This window comes from Bicyclus anynana, chromosome 16, assembly GCF_947172395.1.
Source record: "Bicyclus anynana chromosome 16, ilBicAnyn1.1, whole genome shotgun sequence".
Classification (NCBI taxonomy): domain Eukaryota; kingdom Metazoa; phylum Arthropoda; class Insecta; order Lepidoptera; family Nymphalidae; genus Bicyclus; species Bicyclus anynana.
Genome location: NC_069098.1, coordinates 10,475,923 through 10,488,407, shown reverse-complemented (window position 1 = coordinate 10,488,407; position 12,485 = coordinate 10,475,923). Strand labels below are relative to the sequence as shown.

At 35.6% G+C, this 12,485-nt stretch overlaps 1 protein-coding gene and 1 long non-coding RNA gene across 2 annotated transcripts in view; one reads left to right on the top strand and one right to left on the bottom strand.

The window, feature by feature from the left end:
• LOC128198884 (uncharacterized) overlaps window positions 1-12,485 on the bottom strand; it is a 42,943-nt gene that overhangs the window by 30,046 nt on the left and 412 nt on the right. The gene's annotated exons all lie outside the window — the stretch shown is intronic.
• LOC112054382 (uncharacterized) lies at window positions 1,864-12,439 on the top strand. Its single transcript, XM_052886357.1, has 5 exons — window positions 1,864-2,096; window positions 2,536-2,619; window positions 8,603-8,669; window positions 10,590-10,753; window positions 11,991-12,439. Exons 1-5 carry the CDS (start codon window positions 1,947-1,949, stop codon window positions 12,390-12,392), a joined length of 867 nt encoding a protein of 288 aa, XP_052742317.1. The 5' UTR covers window positions 1,864-1,946; the 3' UTR covers window positions 12,393-12,439.

The window sequence follows — 12,485 nt, the reverse complement described above, 5'->3', positions numbered from 1 at the left end:
AGTATCACACTAACAGCAATCTATTAAAAAATACAAGAAAATACAAAACAAAGATTTTTTTTCTTTCTCCGAAACTACTGATTGAAACTGAAAGTTGGCACGATTTGAGTTCATACTACGAAGAAGGCCTGCCAATTGCCAAAAAAACAACACCGTTGATTAGAGAGCTATTGTATAGTCTATGGTGTAATTCCTTATTATGTTTTCTCTGTTTCTGTGTATGGCCTGTCCTATGGCAATGGCAAAGGAGGAGAGATAAGTTTGACGTGTCTGTCTGTCAGTCTGTCTGTGGCACCCGAACGGATGAAGCGATTTCAATTTAGTTTATTTTGTATGAAAGGCGATTTATGGGCGGAGTGCTATTAGACATGTTTGATGAAAATCGGTTAAGCCGGTTAAAATTTCTGGTGGTTTAAAGCGGGAAAGAATAACCGAATGTCGGCAAATATACTCGAGTGAGATGAAAGCGCACTAAAAGAGAATATTGATGACTTGATCTATAGTGTAATTTAATAATTTCATGACCTTCCGGGGTTCTTCAAAATTGTATTTAAGTAGTTAAGTACTACTATGTTTACAACAAACTAAATCAATAAAAACAAACATTCTTGCATACAATTATAATTAAAATAGACAACAACACGCATAATAAACGTACATTATGCAGTGCGGAAATGCACTACTTTCTTTGCTTTCGCATTAGCTTCTTGAAAACTGTACTCGAGTGGAACCGGCGGCAACATAAGTAAGCATCTTCTGTTACTACCATTGCGTTTTCCCTTGTTATTTCGAAATCAATTCGCCTTACCGCAATTTGATCTATAAGGGCTCCGACTCACTACAATTACTCATAGTGACCACACCACAATCACCTACTGTCACCTGCACCCATTGCTTTTTGTCACTATTATCTACTACTGTCTTATTTTAAAATTGGAATAAAAAAGAAATAGGTCATTGAGTGCACTTTTGTAGTAATGTACCTACCTACGAGTACCTACTAGCCCACATACATACTGTAACTGTAACTTACACAAGTATATCCGTATGCTGGAACTATTTGCAAAGTTTGGCGCACGGGATTTAATGGAATGAGAAAAAAACGAGCATGGTTCATCTATCCGCTGGCGCTGATACGAAAATTACTCTAAAATACAATGAACGGGGCATGCCGGGGCATTCGTTGATATAGAATTTTCCATGGTGCTCTTCGATGCTCCCGAGAAAAAATGCGCCGCTATGCACCTAAGTCGATCACGGAGCATTGAAGTATACGTCTTTATTTCAATCAGATAAGCAATAAATTCAAGTGATATCTTGTGACGTTCCATCTCCAATCTGCTATTACAGTTGACAACTTCAAAATCTTTGGGATTTTTCGTTTGGCGAAATTTTCACAGGCTTAATACCTACGTGGCACGTCTAAATAGCTGGCACACATCCCAAATTTTTAATAACTTGTGATTTGATAACAATAACTAAACAAATTACCTTGCCTATTTGTACAATTGCTTTAGGCTGCCTGCTCATTGTGATTTTTGTTACAGACACTATGATGCCTAAAGCATCCATAATATTTTAATAGCATTCAACTTGGTGACAGTAAGTGTCTGTAACAAAAATCACAATGAGCAGGCAGCCTAAAGCAATTGTACAAATAGGCAAAGTAATGTGCGTACACCATGTAACAATTTGCAATATCGTGACCATCGTTATGATTAGAGACAATGAAATTACTGCGCAATGCAGTCAAGAGGGCGGAACACCATCTTGGAGACAATTGGAGACCATTGTTTCACCGCCTCTCATAATGTCGTACGAACCCCTCTTCAAAACGCATTTTTTATAAAGTATACCGGTTCATCCTTTACTCTTTTAATGTAACATGAGCTCTATACGACATTTCATGTGCTTAAGGGTTTTCATGTCTATCCTCTGTTTACAATATGCGGTTGCATTCATTATGTTCGTGTAACTTTGTCTTTTTGTGTGGAATTATTTTACTAGTAAGAACGGAACATGGGAAATGTAATCCTATTACAAATTCCAATTTGAACGAGCACATCAGGGAATTCGCTCCGAAGGAAAATGATATTGTAAGTATCTACTACCTACCATTTTTAATCTATGTACCTGAACTGTAATATGAGAGTAGAAACAATTATTATTATCAATGTATCGTCAGCCTTATCTAACGGCCCACGCTAGGCGTTCTTTCGTAGGAAAACGTTACCCACCATGTTGCTAAAATGCCAGTTGGTGGGGATAGGGTTAAATGTTTGACTGTGGTAAGGGATGTCCGGAACCTGCATGGTACGAAAGTGTATGTAACACCACACACTGTAGGAAAAAAAAGTTATCCCAAATTTATAAAAATCACCACAATTTAACGAAGACTGAGTCGAACATACGCTAGTAAAAATATATAATTTACTTAGTAAAACTTTTATTTAACAAATTAAGTAATTACCTAAAGTTTTAATACCAGGTATTAAGTATTTTGCCATTTAAGTGAAAACCAAAACCCTGTTACAGAATTCAACAATAGTAAAAACTCTACAGAAGGAGGATTCGAAGCGGTATACCGATGTAGTTTCATATCATCCAATACATTTTAAGGTAAATTAAATAAATTGAAGTAAAGTATTATTAGTTATAAGGATAATTTATAATCTATCGTCGCTAATTTATTTTTAAAAACATTGCATATAGGTAAATCAAATTGATATAAAATAAATGGCATCACATTAACATGTTATGTAATGACTATTAATAAAAACTTCTTGGCTTGTTTATTGCTGTATATATTATAAATTCTAAGTCAATAAATCAGAAATACTAAGTCAATTTCAATGAGTTTTAACAGGCAGATAGTCTTGGTAAATATCATGGACTTCAGTCGCATATAAGTAAAACTAATAATAATGATTTGTGAATAAAATAGACAATGATATTGCATATCTTTGGTAATAGGGAGAAAATAATGTATAATGCCCTTCCGGCTTTTGTGTTTCATGACACTTATAATTTGAACACCTTCAAAGCAAGAATGAATAGGCATCTTCTAGGTAAGCGCGCTCTATGCTTACCATCAGGCTTGATTGAAGTCAAGCGCTAGCATATAATGCATTGCAAAAATGTTATAAATACATGTTTAGTCTCAATTAAACGGATGTGGATAACTGTGTAATGTCCATATCCTTGCAATGTCACAACAAAATATTATAATACGAGTATAGTGAAAATGATTCGTTGATTAGCATTTACTTTGTTCCATGGGCGTAAAGTATGTAAAATACCAAATTCATCTAGGTAATTTCGAATTTACCAAGTAATTTTTAGGCACCTATTCTGAAATTGCCTATTATTATCAGGTCTTTGTTAATAGAAAGGATACCCACCCACTATCGACTGGCCTTCGCAGTAAACTATCATTTTATGCATTGAATAAATTTGAACATACTCGTATTTCAAACGCAATTCACGAAGTTATGATATATTCGTCCATATTTATATCATCATCATATATCATCGTTATCATCATTAACAACCTATGTGTGTTGGTCGCAATCGGCATGATGTCATGCACATCGCGACCAACACACGATCAGTTTTATCGGCTGTCAAGCCGTTAGCGCTGCAGGCATGTGAGGTTAGTGGAACGTCAGTGGCTGATTTAACAACACCGTCAACTACCCAATTTCTGGTTGCTATTAAGATTCTTCTTGTAATAAAAATCCCTTTAACGTGTTTCTTTTTTTGTTGGCCAGCAGGCTAATTCACTAACTTCGACTATATTAGATAACATAAACGAAATTGAGATTCTATGTAACAAATGTCATCTGGTGTTTCAACCCTTCGTGGATATCATACAGTAGATAGATGACATTTATCAGTTGATTTCAATAAGTTGTTTTAAACTAGTGAATAGACCAGCTAGCCTGGGATTTGAACCCTAAACCTCATTGTGCGTAACTAAACGAACTAACCACGGAAGTAATAAGGCAGTTAGTGAGCTAAATATTACGAGTAAGTCCATGCTTACAACTTTACGTGAGTCGGGTGTAAATAAGTTATACCTACTGTAGCAACGATATTTTATACTAGAGACAGGGCGCTAGCGCATCAAAACTAAGGTGGACAAATGTGCATAATTGTCTTAATTTAATTTAGTCGCTTATTAAACAACGAACCTTAAAATATATATTATATATAAAATTAAATAAACACATAATGTGTGTTTATGAAGTGTAAAAACTATATATAAATAATATTTATAATGTAATATAAATAATAATATTTATAAAATAAAACTTACATTATAAATAATATTTATAATGTAAGTTTTGTTACCTATTTATAGTGTAACAAAATTGTGCATGTGTGCGCTCAGTGGATTCGCTAAATTGGAATCACTTTTTCCGGTGATTTTGTTTTTGTAAGCACGCGGGGCAAAAATGAAGTGTGGTAAAATTTATTTAATTGGTCCAGTAGATTCGGAATGAAGAAAATTGACAGAGACAGAGAGACATTCGAGAGATCTTACAATGGATCCGTTTATATACATACGTTTGGAACCCTAAAAATAGGTTATTTTGGTGTATGGAAAGGGCGGCTTTATATTTGCCCGGAGCGGCGAAATTGCTGGATAAGGCACGCACGCCCTGCACGTAACATATCTATAGTATAAAATATTCATTGGACTGTATGCGATATTTTGAAATGTAGTAATACAGGCTGACTGTGAGAACTCAGAACATATCGCTGGTGCCGTGGCCCACATTCCTGATAACTTGCTTCAGCGGAAACGTGACTCAGTGCCGATATATAATTTACATTATTTTTATTACAAACGCCATTGAATGATAAAATAATGTTCCCCGTATAAAATTAGCTAAAACGTATTTAATGATCAAGGGTTTGACTTCGATTCCCGGCGCAATGGTCATTTGTAAAGCTTTAGGCCCCATTCGCACGAGCGCTTTTAAAACGGACGTTAAAAAAGCGTTCAAATAGAACAAATGCATTCCCAAGTGTAATGTTCACACGTCAGCGTTTGAAAAACGCGACGCTTTATTTCGAGCTGCGTTGTATTTTCAATTTTGGGCGTTGGAAGTAGAGCTTCATTTAACTTCATACTATATTTGAACGCTTTTTTAAGGCCCGTTAAAAAAACGCTCGTGCGAATGGTAGCTAAGGCTAGAATGGAATTTAGGATTTTATGTCCTAAGTTAACTCAGGTAGGTTTCGGTCGCTGGCTAAGTTGCAGTAGTTTACGATATGTTCCCGTGGCTCAGTCATCAGGCGACGAGTCACTGCGATATTAACCAACAATAGTTAAAAAAAAAAGAAATAGAAAGCCATAGCTAAGAACCACCGCCTGGAAAGTTCAAATGAAAAAAACCGCATTGAAATCGGTCCATCCGTTTGAATGCTGCGTTGGCACTTATAACCAGGGCCGGACCGTCCATACGGCGAACGGAGCGGTCGCTCCAGGCGCCAAATCCTAGGGGGTGCCGAAATGGTAAAGACAAGATCGAAAAGAAATTTATTTCTCGTATGTGCTACCTTCTGATCAGTTTGAAGGCGTTACCAAGTTAGTGCTGTGCTAATTAAAGCCGTATCTGAAAGAAGTGTTTGAAAATCCAATTAAAATCTTTATAATTTAAACGGCTTGAATCGAAAACGAACTGTCGAATTGAGACACCTCCTCCTTTTTTTGAAGTCGGTTAAAAATGTATGACATTCCGATATACGTTAGGCTACGCACTTTTCAAACGTCCCTAGTATATAATATTAGGAGCAAACAGGAAAGGCGCCATAATTGGATCTCGCTCCATTCTAAAATTTACCTCGGGCCGGCGCTGCTTATAACACCCCTCTTTTTGCATCGAGGGTTAAGTGCTGCTCTGTGTGTAATGTGAAACAACCAGAGGGGTAAATGTTAGCCTCATATGCCTGTAACTCCATCGGCAACCAAATTAGACCGGACTACAGCTATTTCTTTCCAGCTTTCTGCTGTCAAAAATAAGCATTGTATAGATCATAATCAACTAACTTTTCGTTGAATATCATAAATGTACTCACATTGTAGTACATAAGTAAATTGCCGTCGAAACTCGGAGTGCATAGCTCGGAACTTTTTCCCGTGACGACCTTAGCATATTACCTGTCTCTATTAAAGAACCTCTACACTTGAAATTCGTTTATTATTTACTAAATCTATACTAATATTATAAAGCTGAAGTTTGTTTGTTTGATTGAACGCGCTAATCTCAGGAACTACTGGTACGATTTGAAAAATTCTTTCAGTGTTATATAGCCTTTTTATCGAGGAAGGCTATAGGCTATATATCATCCCCGTAATCTTACGAGAACGGGAACCGAGCGGGTAAAACCGCGCGGCATCAGCTAGTTGATAAATATTAGAGCGAGTATTTCATATAGTATTTAATAATAGCAATATTATTAAATATTAAATTACTAAGACGCGAGAGTTCTAAATTGGAGCAAGCTTGCCTAGAATATACTACTCAGTTTTAGTACAGTACATATTATTCAGTTTTCAAGTGCACAAAACCAAGTCACATCATAATCAAGAACGGGTATAAGTATCAAGTCGAAATTAATAACAAATATTCATATTAGGTACATTCCTGTAAATTACATCTGTGGCAAAGTTAGACAGCAGTCTTCGTCAAAACACGTTCAAATACGCGGCTTTTTAAATGGCTTATAAACACTCGTAAAAAAATACAAACGTATATGACAGTTTCTTGTGTAACGTCTAAGTCAAGTCATACTAAGACATATTACATAATACATGTTCAATAAAATAATTATAACAAAATTATACCGATTCAAAAATAGAGTACATGATTGAATAATGCCTCGTTGAAAAACTACAAGTGTAAAAGCCCCTTAACTCCCAACTCAGATATGAGATCGCTTCTCGGTAATATCTAGTGAATAATGCATGCGGGTAAAAAAAGTTCATCCTACTTGACTCACTTTTCCATAGTTGGAATAAAAGAATGTGAAGCGTTTTATTCTTAGATCGTTCTATTCTATACGTGAAGTTGTGACTACTGCACCAGTTTGGTTTTTCTCGATAGGTGGAAGTAGGTTTGTTATTGATTTTGATCTCTATTATAAATGGGATTTACGAAAGATGGTTACCTTAATATGCAATTTCGAGGACGATATTAAACTTATAATGGGCTGTTTTATATACCTATAGATTATAAATCACACTAATATAATAAAGGCAAAAATTTGTGTGTAATTGTGTATGGTTGTTCCTCCTTTACGCTGCAGCTACTGAAGGGATTTGGCTGAATTTCGGAATGGAAATAGATTTTACTCTGGATTAACACATAGGCTACTTTTCATCCCAGAAAAATCCATCCATCCATCCGTTTCTTTCTAATTAAGTCTGCAGCCAGACTCAGTGTAAGCCACACTGAAACAATACTTATCCAACTGGCAATAAGAAAATTTTGAATACAGCCTATCTCCATAATACTCGTAGGTATTCCTGTATTATATTGATAAAGTTACAAACACCAACATTTCTAAACACTGTCTGTGTATTCATTGCCCGAACGTTCCCTCCACATAAATCTACCTTGAACATGTTCCCCGATATGTTAAACAAATGCGCTCTAGTTATATTCCGTTAGAGACAGAGTCTTGTATAATTCCGTGTGATCCATTCGAGAAGGTTGAATCGGAAACGAAACATCGAAGAGCCGTGTGAAAAGAGGGCACCGACCAAGTGGTCGTCATCGAAGCGTGCCTGGACGATGCCACGCACAAGCGTTGCCAATTTATGGGGAATTCCCCAAATTGAGGGAAATTAGATCTCAATTTTAAATTTTTTAAGTTCTGCATTTATCGCCGTTACGAAACTTAATGATTACTATTACTTAATAAAAAAATACTTTATAAAATCATGCTATTCGTTAAATGTTTTACAAAAATGTATGAAATTAGAATAATAATATGGCAAAAGCTCTAAAAAAATATTAATAAAAACTGCATTGTTTTTGCTTTAAGTGGGGTGCTATAAAAAATAGGCATATTTTTTACAATTTGGGGAATTCAGCTGTATTCTGGGTAATTAGGAAAATAGGCATTGGCAACGCTGGCCACGCGATGTACCTAATTGGATTTAATTATTTCACTGGAGGAAAAAGTCTCAATACGAATTCGATATAAAATTGATGTTTTATAAGACTCTTAAGTTTGTTTGCCCCGTTAATTAAATTTATGTTGTGTTTCGTAGACGGTTTTTTAATTAAATTTTTTGAGCGGTGTCTTTTGAATTTGTTGCAGACTCGGTATTATATGAATCGTTTGAAAGCTTACAATTTTTGTTCAATAAAGTATTCTTAAAATACAAGTATATAGAAGCGTAGAATAATAATATTTTATCTATCTTAATAATGTAGTTGTCTTTTCAATTAATCTTTGTAAACAACAATTAAAATAACAGCTGATTATGTAGTATTTTTTTGTCAAGATTTTTTTCTCAGCAGAAAGAGCAGAGAACCTCGTTTTAAAAAAATGTTTTTCAATCATAAATTCTTTTTTATTTTAGGACGTTCCCGATAACAAACAGTCCAGTTCCAGTTATGGCCGAGGTCTAATAAGCAGAGAACATTCGGGTAAGACTTTATAAATCCGGAGTAATACCACAGAATACATATGAACAAGTATTAGGAACTGCTACTACTACCATGGTTATTCGACTACTATCTAGCGCCATTGCTAATAATGGGATGTACTGATTTGTGCAGGATGGACACAGAACGGTATGCTGTAAGGCCGACCAATCAGGGCCAAGTTCGAACAGTTGACGTTTTAAGATTGCAATTTAACGGTTTCACTTCCGATAGATTATAATATACCGAAAAATAACACGTTAAATTGTAATCAGTATTTTCAGTTTTCACAATATGACGGTAGATTATAATATCACGAGTGAGATTGTAAACTAACTTATTATACAATTTAATGGTAACATATCCATTCTCACAGGCTAGATTATTATTAAATGACACAGGTGTCAGGCAGTAGTGACATCGGCGCTAGAAGTCTAGCTCTCCGCTGACCAACCCGCATGCCCAGCGTGATCAGTATCGGGCAATTTTTTGTAGTTATGGACCAATGTTTCGAAGTTGCTACAAAAGTCTCTTGACCTGCTATGGACGTCTTTAGACTGATATGATGATGAGGACCGATTTGTAGGGTGTCTTACATGTTAACTATAGCACAGTCTACAGAGCAGTGCATTGTATCATGTATCGCATGCATACACTTCTAATATTACGGAGTCCATTTGCATCAATCAACTTTACAATATGAACTTTGATTATACAGCCAGCGATAGAATATGTACTTACTAGTCGGATCAAGTATGTAAATTAGATTACATAAAGGGAAGCTGATGATTTCTAAATTCATTCAAATTGTAACTTCCAATGATACAAATGAAGAAGTTACTATTTTGTCGATTAGTTAATTCCGTTATTAATTCATTGATAATTTAATTAATTATAAATTAACAATTTCGTATCTAGATTTCTAATTTATAAAATGCAACTACTTATATTAAAGTTAAGTATATTAAAGTATTCCAATCAGGCTATATCTGAAATTAAGAAGTTTATTTTTCATTTTCTGAATTGTCTCAGATATCATTTTACCGTTGTCTCACTTAATGTTATGTGACAATATCTTCGTTTACCATCAGCTGGCCTATTCACTAATTTGGTTTTTTTTTTCTTTTAAAAAGAATATTTGCCATATTTTTTTTATAATATGACCAATATTCCCATTCCCCTCCAACTAGTCGGGAAGACTGTGCTAGGAGTGGGTACGACAATAGACCAACGGGACGGGGATCGAACCACCACCCCTCGGTGATGAGTTCGACCGCTCTTACCGTTGAGCTATTGAGGCTAAGCTAGGCTAGCTAGCTAAGGCTAGCTTTATCAACAACCTATTAAATTATACTTACAATTCGACTGAGAAATGTCATCTATCTACTGTATGATATCCACAAACGGTTGTCAGTGGGCACCGGATGACATTTGTTATATAGAATCTCTATTTCGCTTATGTATGTCAACTAGCATACGTCAAAGTTAGTTTCTTCATGACATCCATACTAGAACGTTGAATTATGGGGGCATTTTTTAGTAAAATAACTAGCAATTTCTGAGGCTTACCAACTGGGCCTAAATTTCACCCACCTTATCCCAAGTTGCAAGGATGCATTTTGGCCCAGTTGGTTAAATATGTCACCTACTCGTACTTTGTGAAACTGACAAATTAAAGTCCGGCCGCTCAGATATTGCGTTTCTGACACCTGTCAATGTCACCTTTTTATATATTTGTTAATTAATTGTTAATAATTTAAGCCTAAAATTAAAACGTTTGTTGTAAGTCGGCATAATTATTGAATTTATAATGTTATCACTGTATAAGGTTAATAAAATTTTACCGCCATTTTGAAGTTACATCGATCACGACCTGTTAGAAACGCAATTTCTGAGCGGCCGGAGTTTGTATCAATTTTTCAGGTTTTGCTCTACATGATTATGAGGAATACCCTCATATAAACTACGGTTACGACTACCATCTCCCTGAAGCTCATCCCCACGGGTACGATCATCACGACTTCAACCATCATCACGGATATTACGATGGTCACTATAATTTGGGTCACCATAAACATTACAGTCACGTAAGTTGTCTAAAACTAGATTTTTTTTTTAAACATTTTACTTTATTTCAGAATTCCCAATAAAGTTGCAGGTAATCAAAAAAATCCATATATGCTGAAATTCTATTAAACTTTTAATGGAAAAGTTATTTTCTAAATTAAGCTACCTATACGAGTAGCCTATATGCAAAACTATCTACGAGTAATATCAGAGTAATGTTTCTTTATTGTGGTAATATGAAGTAATATTTTATAGAGGTAAAGTTTGTGAAGTTGTAGGGGTAATCTCTGGATCTATGGAACCGATTTTGAAAATTCTTTTACTAATAGAAAGCCACGTTATTTACCAGTGTCATAAGCTTTATTAATCCCCGTATTCCCCCGGAAACGAGAACTACGCGGGTGAAACCGCGGGGCCTCTGCTAGTTATTACGTGTGTAGATTTCGAATTCCAAAACCCATTGTGCCCACTCAAAGTTAAAGAGGTAGGTAAGTAGGTACCAACATATAATATTGATCAATATTAGTGTTGGAATAAATTAACTTCGCCCACCTGATAACCCAGTTAATACGAAGTCATTGATAATGATACGAGTATAATAACTGCCTCAGTGAATTTTGTTATTATACCATTCAAATAGGTAAGGAGGTAGTAGGTATCTATCTCACTAAATATTATAAATGTTAAAGTAAATCTATCTGAATGCTTTTCACAGCTAAACCTCTGAACCAATTTGGGTGAAATTTGATAAACTTAGAGATAAATTAGACATTGGAGCAGAATATAGGCTACTACCAAAGTATTCTCTCTCTGTCTAGTCGGTCCCTCATGATAGGATCGTGACCACCTTGGCGAGTCATCGTTTGGTTTACAATGCTCCGCCTCCTCCATCGAGTACGGTCGCTGGTCATTTGGACGGTACTGTAAAAGGTGCGGGCTCCTGTTTCCTTTAGAAGATCGGACCATCGGGTTGGAGATCTACCTCGTGGCTGTTTGCCTTCCACATTTCCCCCCTTTTTACCAAAGTATTATTTACCATTATTAGCCATCATCAATGCCAGGAATTTTGAGGTAACCTACTCCCAACATACCTATTTTATAACATATAACATCCTAATTTTGATATAAGTAAAAAACTATTCATCTAATGAGTCAAGGTCGTTTCCAATACGGATTTTAGATACCTAATTAGAAACTAATTTGATTTTACTTGTTTTTCCATATATGAAGTAAAGATAGGTACCTACATCTTTACAGGCATTGGCAGCCAAAGCAGTTTTGTGGCCCATTGCTGGTATTGCTCTCCTAGGCGCCGCTGCAGCGCTGGTTAGCAATCCGATTCTTTTGCAACTGGGAGTTGCTTCCGGAAAAAGGCGACGGAGAAACACTGAAGAAATTACCGGCCCCGAGCTAAGTACGGAAATTACGGAATGGAGACCATTTATCAAACGGAATGTCGCCGTAAAAACTGGCACGGACAAGTTGACTAAAACTAAACTTTTCGATCGGAAATCTCAAAGAAGCGAATTTAGTACAAAACATGTGATGAAGAGAAATCCCACAAGTGAATCACCTTTCCAAGATTCCGATAACACGTCAACCGAAAAATCAGATGAAATCAATTTTGTGCCTTTACCGATTAAACATAAATATGATTAAATTGTAAATGTACCTACCTAATGTATATATATAACACCTTTGAATAAATAAACGTTTTAAACTGACACTTTGGTATTATTGTTTTAATAGTAA

Excerpts from the sequence above, each read along its gene's own strand:
- LOC112054382 (XM_052886357.1), top strand. The coding sequence starts at position 1,947 with ATGCGGTTGCATTCATTATGTTCGTGTAACTTTGTCTTTTTGTGTGGA. Across the intron at positions 2,097-2,535 it reads CTCCGAAGGAAAATGATATT|AATTCAACAATAGTAAAAAC; the intron begins GTAAGTATCTAC and ends ACCCTGTTACAG. Across the intron at positions 10,754-11,990 it reads ACCATAAACATTACAGTCAC|GCATTGGCAGCCAAAGCAGT; the intron begins GTAAGTTGTCTA and ends ACATCTTTACAG.